We start from the raw sequence: 19,018 nt of genomic DNA, 5'->3' as shown, positions 1-19,018 counted from the left end.
TATATTTTCACATATTTCTCTTTTGGATATTTTTTTTTTGTGGGGTTTTATTAAAATATTTTTCAGGTTTTTTTTATTTAAACATTTCTTTAAACACGTTTTTATTTAATTATGATTTATGTATATTTTTATTTTATCTGCTGTTTCTGATTAAAGATAATTTATTATTTTCCTCTTGAAGTTTGACTTGTTTGCTTCTTCTCTCGTCAGAACCCCTTCCTGTTCACAACGCTAACATATTGGACTATAAGGAGGCTCCAGAGACCGGTGTGGTGTTTGACATTGATCCTCCGACCAGAACGGTCTTCAGCCGCGTCAACATCAGCTATGCTGAAGGACCAGAACACCGCTGGATGCTCTATAAAGGTCAGCTGTTCAGCAGTCTGGATGAGGTGGAGATGAAGGCCAACACAGCCAGAGGATCCAGCGTTGATCCCACGAGGCTACCTCCGGTGATTAAAGTGGAGCAAAAACTGCAGCTCCCCTTCATCCACTTGGGGCTCTAAAACAAATCAGATCCCCATAGACTCCCATGTTAAAAAGACCAACTTCATAGCAGGAATAAACATGTTTACAGCAGGAATAAACACGTTTACAGCAGGAATAAACACGTTTACAGCAGGAATAAACACGTTTACAGCAGAAATAAACAAGTTTACAGCGGGAATAAACAAGTTTACAGCAGGAATAAACACATTTACAGCAGAAATAAACATGTTTACAGCAGGAATAAACAAGTTTACAGCAGGAATAAACAAGTTTACAGCAGGAATAAACAAGTTTACAGCAGAAATAAACACGTTTACAGCAGGAATAAACAAGTTTACAGCAGGAATAAACATGTTTACAGCAGAAATAAACATGTTTACAGCAGGAATAAACATGTTTACAGCAGGAATAAACATGCTTACAGCAGAAATAAACAAGTTTACAGCAGGAATAAACATGTTTACAGCAGGAATAAACATGCTTACAGCAGAAATAAACAAGTTTACAGCAGGAATAAACACGTTTACAGCAGGAATAAACAAGTTTACAGCAGGAATAAACATGTTTACAGCAGGACTAAACATGTTTACAGCAGAAATAAACAAGTTTACAGCAGGAATAAACATGTTTACAGCAGGAATAAACACGTTTACAGCAGAAATAAACATATTTACAGCAGAAATAAACATGTTTACAGCAGGAATAAACATGTTTACAGCAGGAATAAACATGTTTACAGCAGAAATAAACAAGTTTACAGCAGGAATAAACACGTTTACAGCAGGAATAAACACATTTACAGCAAAAATAAACAAGTTTACAGCAGGAATAAACACATTTACAGCAGAAATAAACAAGTTTACAGCAGGAATAAACATGTTTACAGCAGAAATAAACACGTTTACAGCAGAAATAAACATATTTACAGCAGAAATAAACATGTTTACAGCTGGAATAAACATGTTTACAGCAGAAATAAACAAGTTTACAGCAGGAATAAACACGTTTACAGCAGGAATAAACACATTTACAGCAGAAATAAACATGTTTACAGCAGAAATAAACACGTTTACAGCAGGAATAAACATGTTTACAGCAGGAATAAACATGTTTACAGCAGAAATAAACATGTTTACAGCAGGAATAAACATATTTACAGCAGGAATAAACAAGTTTACAGCAGGAATAAACACATTTACAGCAGAAATAAACATGTTTACAGCAGGAATAAACATGTTTACAGCAGAAATAAACACGTTTACAGCAGGAATAAACATGTTTACAGCAGGAATAAACACATTTACGGCAGAAATAAACATGTTTACAGCAGGAATAAACATGTTTACAGCAGAAATGAACACGTTTACAGCAGAAATAAACATGTTTGCAGCCTGGGACAAAAATCTTATCTCCAAATTTGGTTCTTTTTTAGGGACTTGTCCTTTTGATTGACAGGTACCCGATCTCCCGCTTCAAGTCAGAAGAACGTAGAACAACCGCGGTTTTTAGCCGGTTAACTACGTGACTTAGCTTTAGCCCGCTTACCTCCATTAGCTGGTTAGCGCCTGTTATCTCCGGGTTAGCTCGGTTAGCTCTTAGCTACAGAAAGCTCGGAGTTCGCTCGATGTCAATCATCCACCATGATGCTCACAGCCCCCCTCTCAGCTCCACCTCTTTGCCCATATTTGTATTTTCCGGGTGAGACGACACGCATGCCCCTGCCAAGATGGTGATGGTAGGAACCGCCCACCGAGCTTCAATTCAGCTCTTCAGAAACCTACGGGTGACGTCATGGAGGCTCCGCCCATCTTTTATATACAGCCTTTGGTTGATGCCTGAAAAGCTCCCAACTTTGTTTTTCCCAAAACAAAGCAAAACTGCTGAATTTCATTCCATCAGATTTTCAGAGATCTTCAAACAGCTTCAAAGACCATTTTTACAGTTTTACTTCACATTATAAACACAGGAACCTTTGTTCACGTTGTTTCTTGTTTCTTTACAGATTTCTACAAAGGGAAGACAGTGTTTAAACACTGGTTACCAGGGACATGTTACCGGAACATCACCTTCCAGCTCATCTCCGAGGCAACCGTGTACCAGACTGCTCTGGTGTCGCACAGCGACATCACGCACACACCTCTGCACCACCGGACAGGTGAGGCGCTGCAGTGGTGGCGGAGCTTCCAGCCTCAGCTTTTACTTTACTATCAGACACTTTTTCTTTTTGGATGTAGAAGTTGGTGTGGTGTACAGGGCTGAATCTGCTGCCGGGGTCACCTGCAGCTTCCTGGTTGTCATGACGACTTTATCGCTCCATCTATCTTCACGTCTTCTTCTGCAGATTGTCTTTTTTCTCATGCTTCGTTCCTGAAAACAGCAAACTGCTTCATTTCACTCGCTAGTAAAGAACTGGTGGAGAACGGCCTGGAAACTGCCTGGAAACTGCCTGGCAGTTCCAGCCCACCAGACTGACTTGTTTTACTCCTGATGCTTTTGGATCTTATGATCTTCCTCCTCTCGTCTCTACTGCACAGTGCCCCTCCCTCCCCTCAACATCTCGCATAAGGTCATTCACCTGAGCAGGATGGCCGCTTCCCAGGAAGTCCAGGATGTGAAGGGGTTCCCGATGTCTTCCCGTCAGGCCCGTGACGTCCCGCTGATGGAGGAAGTGCGGCCTGACGTGGAAACTGCCTCCGAGGAGGCGTCGGCTCATATCCCCTTCAACACAACTGGTAACCTGACAAAAAGCACTGCTAGCTGGCTGAACAGCAGCCAATCAGAGCAGGTGGAGCCTCAGAGCTACTGGCCAGATGCCACGGAGCCATCTCCACTGGACAGCAGGGACGAGGAGTTTGTTAATGGCATGGTACCGGAGTATGAGGACTCCAACGACCCAGGTTCAGCAATGGGTCTCCCAGCGGATCCCGCCATCCTGCCCACCGGGCTGCCTCCTGTCCTACTGGAGATGCGATGGCTACCGCCCAGGCCGCCGACCAACTACAATGGCTTCAATGTCTACGTTTACAGAGACGGTAAACTGCTATTGTCATGGCAACGTCACATCCCGTCACATGCTACCCCCACCCACTGGTTTTGTGTTCAGCCAATTGCAGAGTAGAAGCTTGTAAACAGATAAGAATGACTTTGTTTCACTTAAACAATAGCTTTTATTCAACCTCAGCAGGTGTTAGCATGCTAGTATGATGGTATGTCACAGAGGTAGCATGTCAGTATGTTAGCACGTTTGTTTGCAGACATGTTAGCATGTTTGTATGTTTGTATGTTAGCATGTTAGTATGTTTGGATGTTTGCTTGTTAGCATGTTAGTATGTTTGGATGTTTGCTTGTTAGCAGGTTAGTATGTTTGGATGTTAGCTTGTTAGCATGTTAGTATGTTTGGATTTTTGCTTGTTGGCAGGTTAGTATGTTAGCTTGTTAGCATGTTTGAATGTTTGGATGTTAGCTTGTTAGCAGGTTAGTATGTTTGGATGTTAGCTTGTTAGCATGTTAGTATGTTTGGATGTTAGCTTGTTAGCATGTTAGTATGTTTGGATTTTTGCTTGTTGGCAGGTTAGTATGTTAGCTTGTTAGCATGTTTGTATGTTTGGATGTTAGCTTGTTAGCATGTTTGTATGTTTGCCTGTTTGCTTGTTAGCATATTAGTATGTTTGGATGTTAGCTTGTTAGCATGTTAGTATGTTAGCTTGTTAGCATGTTTGTATGTTTGGATGTTAGCTTGTTAGCATGTTTGTATGTTTGCCTGTTTGCTTGTTAGCATATTAGTATGTTTGTATGTTTGCCTGTTTGCTTGTTAGCATGTTAGTATGTTTGTATGTTTGCCTGTTTGCTTGTTAGCATGTTAGTATGTTTGTATGTTTGCCTGTTTGCTTGTTAGCATGTTAGTATGTTTGTATGTTTGCCTGTTTGCTTGTTAGCACGTTAGTATGTTTGTATGTTTGCCTGTTTGCTTGTTAGCATGTTAGTATGTTTGTATGTTTGCCTGTTTGCTTGTTAGTATGTTAGTATGTTTGTATGTTTGCCTGTTTGCTTGTTAGTATGTTAGTATGTTTGGATGTTTGCTTGTTAGCTTGTTAGCATGTTAGTATGTTCTGATGTTTGCTTGTTAGCATGTTAGCATGTTATTTTCGGTTAGTCTTGATCTTCCTCCCCTGTTCTTCAGGAAACTCCACAGAGACAGCGACGGTGGATGAGAACACACATGAGTTTTTCACTGAGTTAATGGAGCCGGGAACGTACAAAGTCCACGTCACAACGCTGAGCTCATCTGGAAACTGCGAGGCCCGAGAGAGCATCGCCGATACCAGCTTCACCTTCTATCTCAGTGAGTCCAAAGATCCTGCGACCCCGAGAAGACCTTGATGTAGCCCCTCACATGTCTCTCAAAAGCACAGACTGATTAGTTTAACGAACCCCTTCAGGTCCCGATGGCGAGCTGTTGGAGGAGCTCCGGGAGCGTCCTCAGGCCGTCAGTGTCAGGCTGCTGGACTCTAGCACTGCTGCTGTCTCCTGGGCTCCATCCTCTCAGAACCACAATGGCAGCCTGGTGTCTGTGGTGTCCACCACCTGCCTGAAGCCCAGCCTAAGCCAGAGGATGGAGACCACCTACTGCAGCGAGGTAAACCTGCTGGACTTTCATTATCAGCAGACGACATTTTGTCCAGCTTGTAGATCAGGGGTGTCAAACTCAAATTCACAGAGGGCCAAAATTAAAAATAAGAAAAAAGTAGGGGGCCAAACTCATTTTTTTGGAGGTTGCTTAGTGCGATTTTCACGTCAACCGCAAACGGGTCGCTAAAAAGTTCAAATCTACATTTTTTTGGCTTCAGAGTCGGCAAATCGTCGGGTAAATTAAGCACTAAATTGAGTTTTTTTTAGCAAACTGCAAAAGGCAACACGGCAGTAGAGGTCTGCTTAGAGCGTGTGCTTAAGATCAGGTTTGCTAACGAGTGTCAGCACAGGAGGTGGGGGCGTTTTCCGGTCCAGAGACTAGCGCGCCAAGACAGCATTGTGGGATTTGTAGTATTAGTGGTACGTGCGCTGTGTAATGGATCAGCAGGCCATACGTAAGACATATTGGAAATCATCTGGCGGGCCAAATATCATTTAAGTGTGGACCAAAGTTGGCCCGCAGGCCTGAGTTTGACATGTATGGTGTAGATAATCTATGTAAAAACGTCATGTAAAGAAACTTCAAGCAAGATAAAAAAAAATTTTATGAAAAGTGTAGTGCTAGAGAAAATACAGGGGTAGGAACCTTTGGTGATGACGCATGTTTCTGGGGGGGGTTTATGATAGAGATAAGTACCAAGGACATTGAGCCATTGAGACGCCATATCGGCCACTGAACATGGTGTCAGAAGTTAGTCGTAGATTAAGAGCAGGTAGAAGCTGCAGTGTCGGGGGATTTTTTTTTCTCTTTGCCGTGAATGGCTAGAAGGAGGCTGCAACTTGAACCAGTTCCAGGTTTCACCACCGGAGAAGTTCTTGTTTATGGCACGCAATTGGGCAAATTGAATTAAAGTGGAACTATTATGTTCATTTCAGGCTAATTTATTTTTATTTCTGAGCCCAGAAGGGCTGGGATTGATGGAGTTATTGTCCCAAATGGCTTTATTTACTTCAGAGCGACCCTCTCCGTAGGCTGTCAGATCAGCCTGCGGGCAAAACGAGTGGATTGAGACTCTTCCGCATTAAGCCCCGCCTCCCGCCACTGCACTACATCGGGAGCGCGCACCGCACCTTCTTTCACCGTCATTGTAACATCTCATAAACAGAAGGATTAGGCTCATATGAACTCAATAAAAAAAACAAAATACAATGTCAACACATAGCATCCAGCCCTACATGTTGGAACCTGAATCAGAGCCTGAAAACGAAGTGGAAAACAGCAACCCACAGCAACGAATGCAGCAGGATGTCTCTCTTTGGTAAACTCACCAGCCATCGTTGGAAATAACTTTATCCCACGTTTTCCACCCGCCTGATGTATTTGTACATGCCCTTGTTAACCAGTAGAAGGTAACCAATCACCCAACCTTATCCCCCGGGACGTCACAAGGATTTCCACGTAGAAAAAACTCTCTAAAACCACGCGTTTTTCGTCGCCATGGAAACCGAACGGAGAGAGTGCTGGAACTCAAACTCAAACTCAAACATGCGTTTAGGTGATAAAAAACAGTGTCGTTCACATGTCTGATGAGGATTCAACACTGGAACACTGTAGAAAGCTCAGAAAACTCCAAATACCATCATAGGAACCCTTTAAGGGCTTTGGCAGGTATTGCATCGCATCAGTTTGGAACACAAGCAGGGGAAAATCAAGTGCAATAATTTACTGTATGGGAGAGGAGGAGGAAGACATATTGGTTGCCCTCCATCTAAACCCTAAGGAAGCGAGTGAGTATGAAACTGTCGAAACGGGATTGCATTATGAAAGGGACATTACGCTAGACCACAGACTGTGTATAAAAGATGGGCGGAGCCTCCATGACGTCACCCGTAGGTTTCTGAAGAGCTGAATTGAAGCTCGGTGGGCGGTTCCTACCATCACCATCTTGGCAGGGGCATGCGTGTCGTCTCACCCGGAAAATACAAATATGGGCAAAGAGGTGGAGCTGAGAGGGGGGCTGTGAGCGTCATGGTGGATGATTGACATCGAGCGAACTCCATGCTTTCTGTAGCTAAGAGCTAACCGAGCTAACCCGGAGATAACAGGAGCTAACCAGCTAACGGAGGTAAGCGGGCTAAAGCTAAGTCACGTAGTTAACCGGCTAAAAACCGCGGTTGTTCTACGTTCTCCTGACTTGAAGCGGGAGATTGGGTACCAATCAAAAGGACACGCCCCTAAATATGCCGAATTTCGAGATTAAATTACTTTTAAACGGGCGATTTAGGAAAAAAATTCACTCCCCCCACAGTTGTCATGAAGGTAAACCTGACCTATTAAACCTAAAATGGATTTTTGTCCCAGGCTGTCAACATGTTTATTTCTGCTGTAAACATGTTTATTCCTGCTGTGAACATGTTTATTCCTGCCGTAAACGTGTTTATTTCTGCTGTAAACATGTTTATTTCGGCTGTAAACGCGTTTATTCCTGCTGTAAATGTGTTTATTCCTGCTGTAAACATGTTTATTTCTGCTGTAAACATGTTTATTCCTGCTGTAAACATGTTTATTCCTGCTGTGAACATGTTTATTTCTGCTGTGAACATGTTTATTCCTGCTGTAAACATGTTTATTTCTGCTGTGAACATGTTTATTCCTGCTGTAAACGTGTTTATTTCTGCTGTAAACATGTTTATTTCGGCTGTAAACGCGTTTATTCCTGCTGTAAATGTTTATTCCTGCTGTAAACATGTTTATTCCTGCTGTGAACATGTTTATTCCTGCTGTAAACGTGTTTATTTCTGCTGTAAACATGTTTATTTCGGCTGTAAACGCGTTTATTCCTGCTGTAAATGTGTTTATTCCTGCTGTAAACATGTTTATTTCTGCTGTAAACATGTTTATTCCTGCTGTAAACATGTTTATTTCTGCTGTAAACATGTTTATTCCTGCTGTAAACATGTTTATTCCTGCTGTGAACATGTTTATTCCTGCTGTGAACATGTTTATTTCTGCTGTAAACATGTTTATTCCTGCTGTAAACATGTTTATTTCTGCTGTAAACATGTTTATTCCTGCTGTAAACATGTTTATTCCTGCTGTAAACATGTTTATTCCTGCTGTGAACATGTTTATTTCTGCTGTAAACATGTTTATTTCTGCTGTGAAGTTGGTCTTTTTAACATGGGAGTCTATGGGGATTTGCTCTGTTTTGTAGCCCCTAGTGGATGAAGGGGGAACTGCAGGTTTATGTACTTCCACGTCGGCTTCACTGCGCCATACTCTGCAGATAAAAAAAAAAAGAAAAGCAGAGAAGCTACCATGGCCATAGTGACTGCAGACGTGATGAGGATATTGCATTCCGAGGCTTTCTGTCAGATGATGTGGTTGGAAGGCAATGGATGGCAGACATACTGCTGGAAAAACGTAGCACAGTGATACTGGAGCTGATGTTATGGCAATCCCAGCCAAGGTGTATGACCAGAGCCAGTTCAACAAACTAATGAGTGCAGCAAGGGTTCTATGTGGACCAGGAGGGACACCTCTTAAAGTCACTGGCAAGTTCACTGCCACTCTCAGTACAAACAATAAGACTACAAAAGTGGAGGTTTATGTGGTTGACGGGCTTCACACACCGCTAAGTGGGCAAGCTGCCATGACCTTACAGCTTGTTGCTAGCCAGAGTCACCTCAGCCTGGACTCAAAACAGAGCATAAAAAGGGAGTTTCCCAAGCTTTTCTTTGGATTATGGAAAATGGAGGGTGATTGCAAAATTGTACTAAAACCCGGAGCTAAGCCCTTTCCGCTCTCAACACCCCAGCGTATTTCTCTCTCACTTCGGCCCAATGTTAAGGAGGAGTTGGACTGGATGGAGCAGCAGGAAGGGATCTAAAAGGTGAAGGAACCCACCGAATGGTGTGCTCCAATGGTCGTTGTGCCCAAATGCACAGGTAAAGTGAGGATTTGCACACTGAACTTAACAAATCTGGAATGACAGAGAAACACCTTCTGCCATCAGTCGAACACACCTTAGCACAGTTAGCAGGTGCTAAACTGTTAAAGTCCAAACTTGACGCCAAGGCTGGGTTTTGCCGGATTCCCCTTTTAAAGGAGTCTTCTCTGTTAACCACGTTCATAACCCCATTTGGACGTTACTGCCACAATCGTCTGTGTTTTGGGATTTCATCAGATCCCGGTGTAGAGGAAAAAATTCTGTCAATCATGAGGACCCTGGTTCTGAAGTGAAAAGATTACAAAGTTTATTGATCAGTTTTGAATGAACAGAGTGTTACAGATTCAAATCAGTAAAGTCCAGAGCTGCTCAAAGGGCAGAAATCTGAAGATGCTTTAACCAAGTTCCAAACTAACCATCCTTTTTACCTTTGCATAAGAGTGCCAGTTGCCTTCCCTAAATCTACGTTAATCTAACCAACAATGGTCTGTTGTTATCCTAGAGTAAAAGCCAGATGTCAAATTGCTGTGGTCTTGTGACATCCAACTCTGCAGCCATAAACCTGTCAAGTGTTTTGGTAAATCTGATCACAGAGTGCAGACACCTCAAGGCCCAAGAATTTGGTATGTCTGTCTGTGAAGACACTGAGGAGACACTGTGTAACTAGATTTAAGTTGATGGGTTCAGTATGATCACTTCAGACCTATAGCAAATTTTATTTATTTATTTTATTTTTATTTGATAGGAACAAGTATGCTCCATGAATGATGGCACATACTACAGCATTTTAGCCAAGGCTAATTTTCAGTGCCCATGCATAAGGATTATGAAATAAGGAATACGGACTATGGATTATATAAAGATCTAATGAATTATATGAATAAAAAGCTAAAACATGAAATTTCCACGTCACCGGAACACTTCCAGAAATGTATGTCCAGCATCACAGAGGGCCTGGAAGGTGCCTTGTCAGATGGATGATGTGTTCATTTACGACACAGTCAGAACATGGCAAGAGGCTAAGGAGGACCCTGTCACACTGCAGGATGCAGGAGTCACACTCAGCGACAAATGTGAGTTCTCAAACAGCAAGATCAAGTTTTTAGGGCAAGTGATAGAAGCGTATGGGCTCAGCGCTGACCCTGACAAAGTGAGGGCCGTAAAGCCATGGCTGAGTCCAGGAAAAGTCAGTGAAGTGAGGAATGACCAATCACTGGGGGAAGTTCCTCCCTCACCTGGTGGAAAAAACCCGTCCCCTTAGAGATCTCCTGTGGAAGTCAAATACGTGGATCTGGAGACCACTACAGCGGCAAGCCTATGACAACATCAAGGCAGACCTGACAACACCACCACGTCTCGCAGTCTATGACCCAAACCCTGAAACACTGGTTTCAGCAGACTCCTCATTGGAGTGGGAGCTGAACGGAGGAGCAGACTGGAAACCAGTGGCATATACCTCATGGACACGGAGTGACACCGAATGGCGATATGCCCAGATTTTAAAAAAAGGCCCTGGAAACAACATGGGCCTGTGAAAGGCTGTCAGAGTTCCTTGTGGGGAAAACCTTCCAGATCAAAATGGATCACAAACCTTGCCAGCTACCAAAAGAAACTGAAGGAAATACAGGTGCATCAGGACAGAGATCCCACAGTCCATCAGCTGAAGATTTTCTGCACACAAGGATGGCCTGACAAATTCTCCGTTGAGAGGATACCAGCTATATTTAGCTTTCAGTGGTGAGCTAACAGTTCAAAATGCTACTGTATGGCAGCAGAATAGCATTCCCTCCATCGCTCAGCACCGAGACACAGAGTAAAACTTACCACAGTAATCTGGGAGTCATCAAATGTAGGGAGAAGGTCCGTTTGGTGGTCCGGTCTCAACAAAGAGTTGAAAAACTGGTGGAGACCTGTGACATTTGCTGTATTGAAAGGACAAACTGCAGGGAAACTTTGCAACCAACAGATTTCCCCCCCCAGGACCATGGTCCACCGTTGGAGCTGACCTGTTCCAAACCGAAAACAAGACATGTCCGGTCATTGTGGACTATTTCTCAAGAGTTTTTGAGGTGGCTAAACTTACACACAATATCTGAAGCAGTGATTGAAAACTTCAAATCTATCCTTCATCAAGGCATTCCAGATGTTGTTCGTTCACACAGTGGACCTGAATTTGCATCTGAACCATTCAGAAAGTTTGCATGTGAGTGGAACTTCAGTCATGTGATGTCCAGCCCCCACTTCCCACAACGAGGAGGTGGCGCAAGCAGGATGGACCATTAAAGGGCTTCTGAAGAAGGGCAGTGATCCTTACCTGGCCTCACACATTGTCAACACGCCAAGTGGGAACCTGCGAAGGAACAGAATTATCTTTCTCCGACATCACCTGGCCCAGCCGCCTGCCTGCTGGATGTAGGTTCTGGCAGCCTCCTCCCTGCCACCCAAGACGTGACTGTCATAGTCCGGACTCGACAGTCACGACAGTCTTCCTTGCAGGAGGGGCGCTGTTTCCCTGCCAGGGTCAGAGTGCCACCAAACACCTTCAAAACTTTGTTTGTTCATAAACTTGGAAGCTGAGTGAACAAAGGGGGCAGAATAATTCTGACACTTGGGTGGAGGCTCTGGGGAAGTCTACCCCCAACCTCATGCCTACGCATCTGCAAGGAAAAGAAAAATGTTCACATGTCTTTTGCAACCCTGACGGTTCTGATTTCATAGTCAAATGTTAGAAATCATATCGTTGACATTTACCTTTACAGACACTTAAAGCTACTGCCTATAATTGTTTAAATTCTGTTTCTAAGCAAGTGCAGACGTTCCAACAGATAAGTGTTCATTCCTTTATGGGTGAAATCCGATGTAGAAAGGGGGATGTAGTGTTTGAGGGAATACAAGGGTAGGAACCTTGGATGATGAGAAATGTTCCTGGGGGGAGTTATAAAATAAAGAAGGCGAGTACCAAGGAGACATGAGCGTCTTGTTGTCTTTTATCAACAGATCAGTTTAAGTTGTTTAGACACCATTTGGACCACTGAATAAAAAGATCAAATGTAGAAACATGAAGTCGTTTGTTCAGAGTCCAAGGAACCAGTTTTAACTGGTTTCATGTTCATGGCGTGACCATCTGCAGCGGAGATTCCATCAGAATCGCCAGTAATTCTAGCAAAATGTTCGGTGCAGTTCGGTCCGGTCTGACACGGTCCAGGTCATTCCAGTTCAGCTTAGTCCGGTCCAGCTTTATATAGTCCAGCGACTTCTTGCTAAATCCTGTCCAGCTCAGTATGGTCTGATACAGTACGATCCGGCATGGTCTGGCCCAGCATGGTTTGGTCCAGTAAGGTCCATAGAAAAATGGTATAATCCAGCACGGTCTGACCCGGTACAGTCCAGGTTTGTAAGGTCCAGCATGGTCTGGTCTGGTATGGTCCACTTATAATGGCCTAGTATAGTCTAACTCTATCGGCTCGGTACAGTCCACCACAGTATAGCCCAGTTCGATCCAGTTCACTACGGTCTAGCAGAGCACGGTCCGGCTCGGTACAGTCCACCACAGTATAGCCCAGTTCGATCCAGTTCACTACGGTCTAGCAGAGCACGGTCCGGCTCGGTACAGTCCACCACAGTATAGCCCAGTTCGATCCAGTTCACTACGGTCTAGCAGAGCACGGTCCGGCTCGGTACAGTCCAGCCCAGTCTGCAAAGTTTTGTGTACACAAGTAAAACCCAGGGACGGTTACAGACTACTGGATCCACGCCGTCTTGCTGTCTTTGGACCGTTGCTTTGGGGTCTCCAGATGGTTCCTGGTGGAGTTCCTGGACGTTTCTTCTTTTACTGCTTATAAAATGGTAAACGATGAAGATCTAACATCACAGACTTCAACAGGAACACCAATGAAGAAGAAGTAGAACAACCTCACTGTACAGAACGAAAACTCGTCTAAGATATCAGCAGACAGGCTTTCAGACGGCGCTGACCCGCCCCCAAACAGCCAGTCCTACCAGGCGTTGCCGTTACGGCGGGGTCAGGCTTGTCATTGCTTTATCGGAGTCTGAAACGTTTTTCTCTCTAAAACAGGAAAACACTACCAGTGACATCATCAGTCACCTGACGCCCGGCGCCCAGTACCGGGTGGTGGTCTACCACACCAACGGACCTCTGATCAGTCCCCCATCCGAGCCTGTCATCATCGATATTGGTGAGGAGATGGGATGTGGGGGTGGAGCTCTGCAGGTTCCACCCACACTGCTAAGGTGTGTGTGTGTGTGTGTGTGTGTGTGTGTGTATGTGTGTGTGTGTGTCAGAGCCAACAGGTGTGCGTGAGCTGGCAGTTTACCCTCTGAGCCCAACGGCGGTCATCCTGAGCTGGCAGCGTCCGTACCAGGTAGCCTTCAGGAAGTACGTCCTGCAGACCTTCTTCTTCAACCCGGTCACGCTGGCATCCGAGTGGACCACCTACTACGAGATCGCCGCCACCGCCTCCATCGTCGCCTCCGTGGTAACGCAGTGTTTGTTGCCTGGTTACCGGCCTTGTTTAGGATCTTCTCACTCTTCCTGTTTTTTTTCAGAGGGTCACCGACCTGCTGCCCGCCTGGTACTACAACTTCCGTGTTGCCATGGTGACGTGGGGTGACCCGCCCCTCAGCTGCTGTGACAGCTCCACCGTCAGCTTCGTGACAGGTGTGTTTACCTGTTTCACATCTGGATTTCATTTCTTTTGATTAGGAATCTGAGTTGTTTAATCTTCAATTCAGCTTCATTAATACAGAACTGATTCACGAAAGTCATCTCACCCAGTTGGGCCAAATCCAGTCTATGATCCGCATCAGTCCAGTCCATGATCCGTATCTCTACAGCCCATAATCCACTTGAGTCCAGTCCATGATCCCCTTTAGTCCAGTCCATGATCCACTTCAGTCCTTTCCATGATCCCCTTTAGTCCAGTCCATGATCCCCTTCAGTCCATTCCATGATCCACTTCAGTCCTTTCCATGATCCCCTTTAGTCCAGTCCATGATCCCCTTCAGTCCATTCCATGATCCCCTTTAGTCCAGTCCATGATCCACTTCAGTCCATTCCATGATCCCCTTTAGTCCTTTCCATGATCCCCTTTAGTCCAGTCCATGATCCACTTCAGTCCTTTCCATGATCCCCTTTAGTCCAGTCCATGATCCCCTTCAGTCCATTCCATGATCCACTTCAGTCCTTTCCATGATCCCCTTTAGTCCAGTCCATGATCCCCTTCAGTCCATTCCATGATCCCCTTTAGTCCAGTCCATGATCCCCTTCAGTCCATTCCATGATCCACTTCAGTCCTTTCCATGATCCCCTTTAGTCCAGTCCATGATCCCCTTCAGTCCATTCCATGATCCCCTTTAGTCCAGTCCATGATCCCCTTCAGTCCATTCCATGATCCCCTTTAGTCCTTTCCATGATCCCCTTTAGTCCAGTCTATGATCCACATTAGTCCAGTCCATGATCTGTATCTCTACAGCCCATAATCCACTTGAGTCCAGTCCATGATCCCCTTTAGTCCAGTCCATGATCCACTTCAGTCCTTTCCATGATCCCCTTTAGTCCAGTCCATGATCCACTTCAGTCCATTCCATGATCCCCTTTAGTCCTTTCCATGATCCCCTTTAGTCCAGTCCATGATCCCCTTTAGTCCATTCCATGATCCCCTTCAGTCCATTCCATGATCCACTTCAGTCCTTTCCATGATCCCCTTTAGTCCAGTCCATGATCCACTTCAGTCCATTCCATGATCCCCTTTAGTCCAGTCCATGATCCACTTCAGTCCTTTCCATGATCCCCTTTAGTCCAGTCTATGATCCACATTAGTCCAGTCCATGATCCACTTCAGTCCTTTCCATGATCCACTTCAGTCCTTTCCATGATCCCCTTTAGTCCTTTCCATGATCCACTTCAGTCCTTTCCATGATCCCCTTTAGTCCTTTCCATGATCCACTTCAGTCCTTTCCATGATCCCCTTTAGTCCTTTCCATGATCCCCTTTAGTCCAGTCTATGATCCACTTCAGTCCTTTCCATGATCCCCTTTAGTCCTTTCCATGATCCCCTTTAGTCCAGTCTATGATCCACTTCAGTCCTTTCCATGATCCCCTTTAGTCCTTTCCATGATCCCCTTTAGTCCAGTCTATGATCCACATTAGTCCAGTCCATGATCCGTATCACTCCAGTCCATGATCCACTTCAGTCCTTTCCATGATCCACTTCAGTCCTGTCCATGATCCCCTTTAGTCCAGTCTATGATCCACATTAGTCCAGTCCATGATCTGTATCTCTACAGCCCATAATCCACTTGAGTCCAGTCCATGATCCCCTTTAGTCCTTTCCATGATCCACTTCAGTCCTTTCCATGATCCCCTTTAGTCCTTTCCATGATCCCCTTTAGTCCTTTCCATGATCCCCTTCAGTCCTTTCCATGATCCCCTTTAGTCCAGTCCATGATCCACTTCAGTCCTTTCCATGATCCACTTCAGTCCTTTCCATGATCCACTTCAGTCCTTTCCATGATCCACTTCAGTCCTTTCCATGATCCACTTCAGTCCTTTCCATGATCCCCTTTAGTCCTTTCCATGATCCACTTCAGTCCTTTCCATGATCCACTTCAGTCCTTTCCATGATCCCCTTTAGTCCAGTCTATGATCCACTTCAGTCCTTTCCATGATCCCCTTTAGTCCTTTCCATGATCCCCTTTAGTCCTTTCCATGATCCCCTTTAGTCCAGTCCATGATCCACTTCAGTCCTTTCCATGATCCCCTTTAGTCCTTTCCATGATCCCCTTTAGTCCTTTCCATGATCCCCTTTAGTCCAGTCTATGATCCACTTCAGTCCTTTCCATGATCCCCTTTAGTCCTTTCCATGATCCACTTCAGTCCTTTCCATGATCCACTTCAGTCCTGTCCATGATCCCCTTTAGTCCAGTCCATGATCCACTTCAGTCCTTTCCATGATCCCCTTTAGTCCAGTCCATGATCCACTTCAGTCCTTTCCATGATCCACTTCAGTCCTGTCCATGATCCCCTTTAGTCCAGTCCATGATCCACTTCAGTCCTTTCCATGATCCCCTTTAGTCCAGTCCATGATCCACATTAGTCCAGTCCATGATCCGTATCTCTACAGCCCATAATCCACATTAGTCCTTTCCATGATCCACTTCAGTCCTGTCCATGATCCCCTTTAGTCCAGTCTATGAGCCACATTAGTCCAGTCCATGATCCATATCACTCCAGTCCATGATCCACTTCAGTCCTTTCCATGATCCACTTCAGTCCTTTCCATGATCCCCTTTAGTCCAATCCATGATCCACTTCAGTCCTTTCCATGATCCCCTTTAGTCCAGTCCATGATCCACATTAGTCCAGTCCATGATCCACATTAGTCCAGTCCATGATCCACTTCAGTCCTTTCCATGATCCCCTTTAGTCCTTTCCATGATCCCCTTTAGTCCAGTCCATGATCCACTTCAGTCCTTTCCATGATCCACTTCAGTCCTTTCCATGATCCCCTTTAGTCCAGTCCATGATCCACTTCAGTCCTTTCCATGATCCCCTTTAGTCCTTTCCATGATCCCCTTTAGTCCAGTCTATAATCCACATTAGTCCAGTCCATGATCCACTTCAGTCCTTTCCATGATCCCCTTTAGTCCAGTCCATGATCCCCTTTAGTCCTTTCCATGATCCCCTTTAGTCCTTTCCATGATCCACTTCAGTCCTTTCCATGATCCACTTCAGTCCTTTCCATGATCCCCTTTAGTCCAGTCTATGAGCCACATTAGTCCAGTCCATGATCCATATCACTCCAGTCCATGATCCACTTCAGTCCTTTCCATGATCCCCTTTAGTCCAATCCATGATCCACTTCAGTCCTTTCCATGATCCCCTTTAGTCCAGTCCATGATCCACATTAGTCCAGTCCATGATCCCCTTTAGTCCAGTCCATGATCCACTTCAGTCCTTTCCATGATCCACTTCAGTCCTTTCCATGATCCACTTTAGTCCAGTCCATGATCCACTTCAGTCCTTTCCATGATCCCCTTTAGTCCTTTCCATGATCCCCTTTAGTCCAGTCTATGATCCACATTAGTCCAGTCCATGATCCACTTCAGTCCTTTCCATGATCCCCTTTAGTCCAGTCCATGATCCACTTCAGTCCTTTCCATGATCCCCTTTAGTCCTTTCCATGATCCCCTTTAGTCCAGTCTATGATCCACATTAGTCCAGTCCATGATCCAGTTGAGTCAAGTCCATGATCCACTTCAGTCCTTTCCATGATCCACTTCAGTCCTTTCCATGATCCCCTTTAGTCCAATCCATGATCCACTTCAGTCCTTTCCATGATCCCCTTTAGTCCTTTCCATGATCCCCTTTAGTCCAGTCCATGATCCACATTAGTCCAGTCCATGATCCAGTTGAGTCAAGTCCATGATCCACTTCAGTCCTTTCCATGATCCACTTCAGTCCTTTCCATGATCCACTTCAGTCCAGTCTATGATCCACATTAGTCCAGTCCATGATCCACTTGAGTCCAGTCCATGATCCACTTCAGTCCTTTCCATGATCCCCTTTAGTCCTTTCCATGATCCCCTTTAGTCCAGTCCATGATCCACTTCAGTCCTTTCCATGATCCCCTTTAGTCCTTTCCATGATCCCCTTTAGTCCAGTCTATGATCCACATTAGTCCAGTCCATGATCCATATCACTCCAGTCCATGATCCACTTCAGTCCTGTCCATGATCCCCTTTAGTCCAGTCTATGATCCACATTAGTCCAGTCCATGATCCCCTTTAGTCCTTTCCATGATCCCCTTTAGTCCAGTCTATGATCCACATTAGTCCAGTCCATGATCCCCTTTAGTCCAGTCCATGATCCACTTCAGTCCAGTCCATGATCCCCTTTAGTCCAGTCCATGATCCCCTTTAGTCCTTTCCATGATCCCCTTTAGTCCAGTCCATGATCCACTTCAGTCCTTTCCATGATCCCCTTTAGTCCAGTCTATGATCCACATTAGTCCAGTCCATGGTCCCCTTTAGTCCTTTCCATGATCCCCTTTAGTCCTTTCCATGATCCCCTTTAGTCCAGTCCATGGTCCCCTTTAGTCCTTTCCATGATCCCCTTTAGTCCTTTCCATGATCCCCTTTAGTCCAATCCATGATCCCCTTTAGTCCAATCCATGATCCACTTCAGTCCTTTCCATGATCCCCTTTAGTCCAATCCATGATCCACTTCAGTCCTTTCCATGATCCCCTTTAGTCCAGTCCATGATCCACATTAGTCCAGTCCATGGTCCCCTTTAGTCCTTTCCATGATCCCCTTTAGTCCTTTCCATGATCCCCTTTAGTCCAGTCCATGATCCACTTCAGTCCTTTCCATGATCCCCTTTAGTCCAGTCCATGATCCACTTCAGTCCTTTCCATGATCCCCTTTAGTCCAGTCTATGATCCACATTAGTCCAGTCCATGGTCCCCTTTAGTCCTTTCCATGATCCCCTTTAGTCCTTTCCATGATCCCCTTTAGTCCAGTCCATGGTCCCCTGTAGTCCTTTCCATGATCCCCTTTAGTCCTTTCCATGATCCCCTTTAGTCCAATCCATGATCCCCTTTAGTCCAATCCATGATCCACTTCAGTCCTTTCCATGATCCCCTTTAGTCCAATCCATGATCCACTTCAGTCCTTTCCATGATCCCCTTTAGTCCAGTCCATGATCCACATTAGTCCAGTCCATGGTCCCCTTTAGTCCTTTCCATGATCCCCTTTAGTCCTTTCCATGATCCCCTTTAGTCCAGTCCATGATCCACTTCAGTCCTTTCCATGATCCCCTTTAGTCCAGTCCATGATCCACTTCAGTCCTTTCCATGATCCCCTTTAGTCCTTTCCATGATCCCCTTTAGTCCAGTCTATGATCCACATTAGTCCAGTCCATGATCCATAT

At 45.0% G+C, this 19,018-nt stretch overlaps 1 protein-coding gene across 1 annotated transcript in view; it reads left to right on the top strand.

Annotated features, from left to right (window-relative positions):
* Positions 1-19,018, top strand: part of ptpro (protein tyrosine phosphatase receptor type O) — a 138,229-nt gene that overhangs the window by 30,406 nt on the left and 88,805 nt on the right. Inside the window, exons 3-10 of the mRNA XM_079262982.1 lie at positions 211-366; positions 2,492-2,644; positions 3,024-3,521; positions 4,670-4,831; positions 4,929-5,125; positions 13,144-13,264; positions 13,371-13,564; positions 13,635-13,746. Of these exons, the coding sequence (XP_079119108.1) occupies positions 211-366; positions 2,492-2,644; positions 3,024-3,521; positions 4,670-4,831; positions 4,929-5,125; positions 13,144-13,264; positions 13,371-13,564; positions 13,635-13,746 (1,593 nt within the window). The remainder of the gene's footprint in view (positions 1-210; positions 367-2,491; positions 2,645-3,023; positions 3,522-4,669; positions 4,832-4,928; positions 5,126-13,143; positions 13,265-13,370; positions 13,565-13,634; positions 13,747-19,018) is intronic.

The sequence above is a fragment of the Telmatherina bonti genome (genome assembly GCF_933228915.1).
Source record: "Telmatherina bonti genome assembly, chromosome: 23".
Lineage (NCBI taxonomy): Eukaryota > Metazoa > Chordata > Actinopteri > Atheriniformes > Telmatherinidae > Telmatherina > Telmatherina bonti.
The sequence above is the reverse complement of the archived record's forward strand: the minus strand, read 5'-3'. Positions and strand labels throughout refer to the sequence as shown.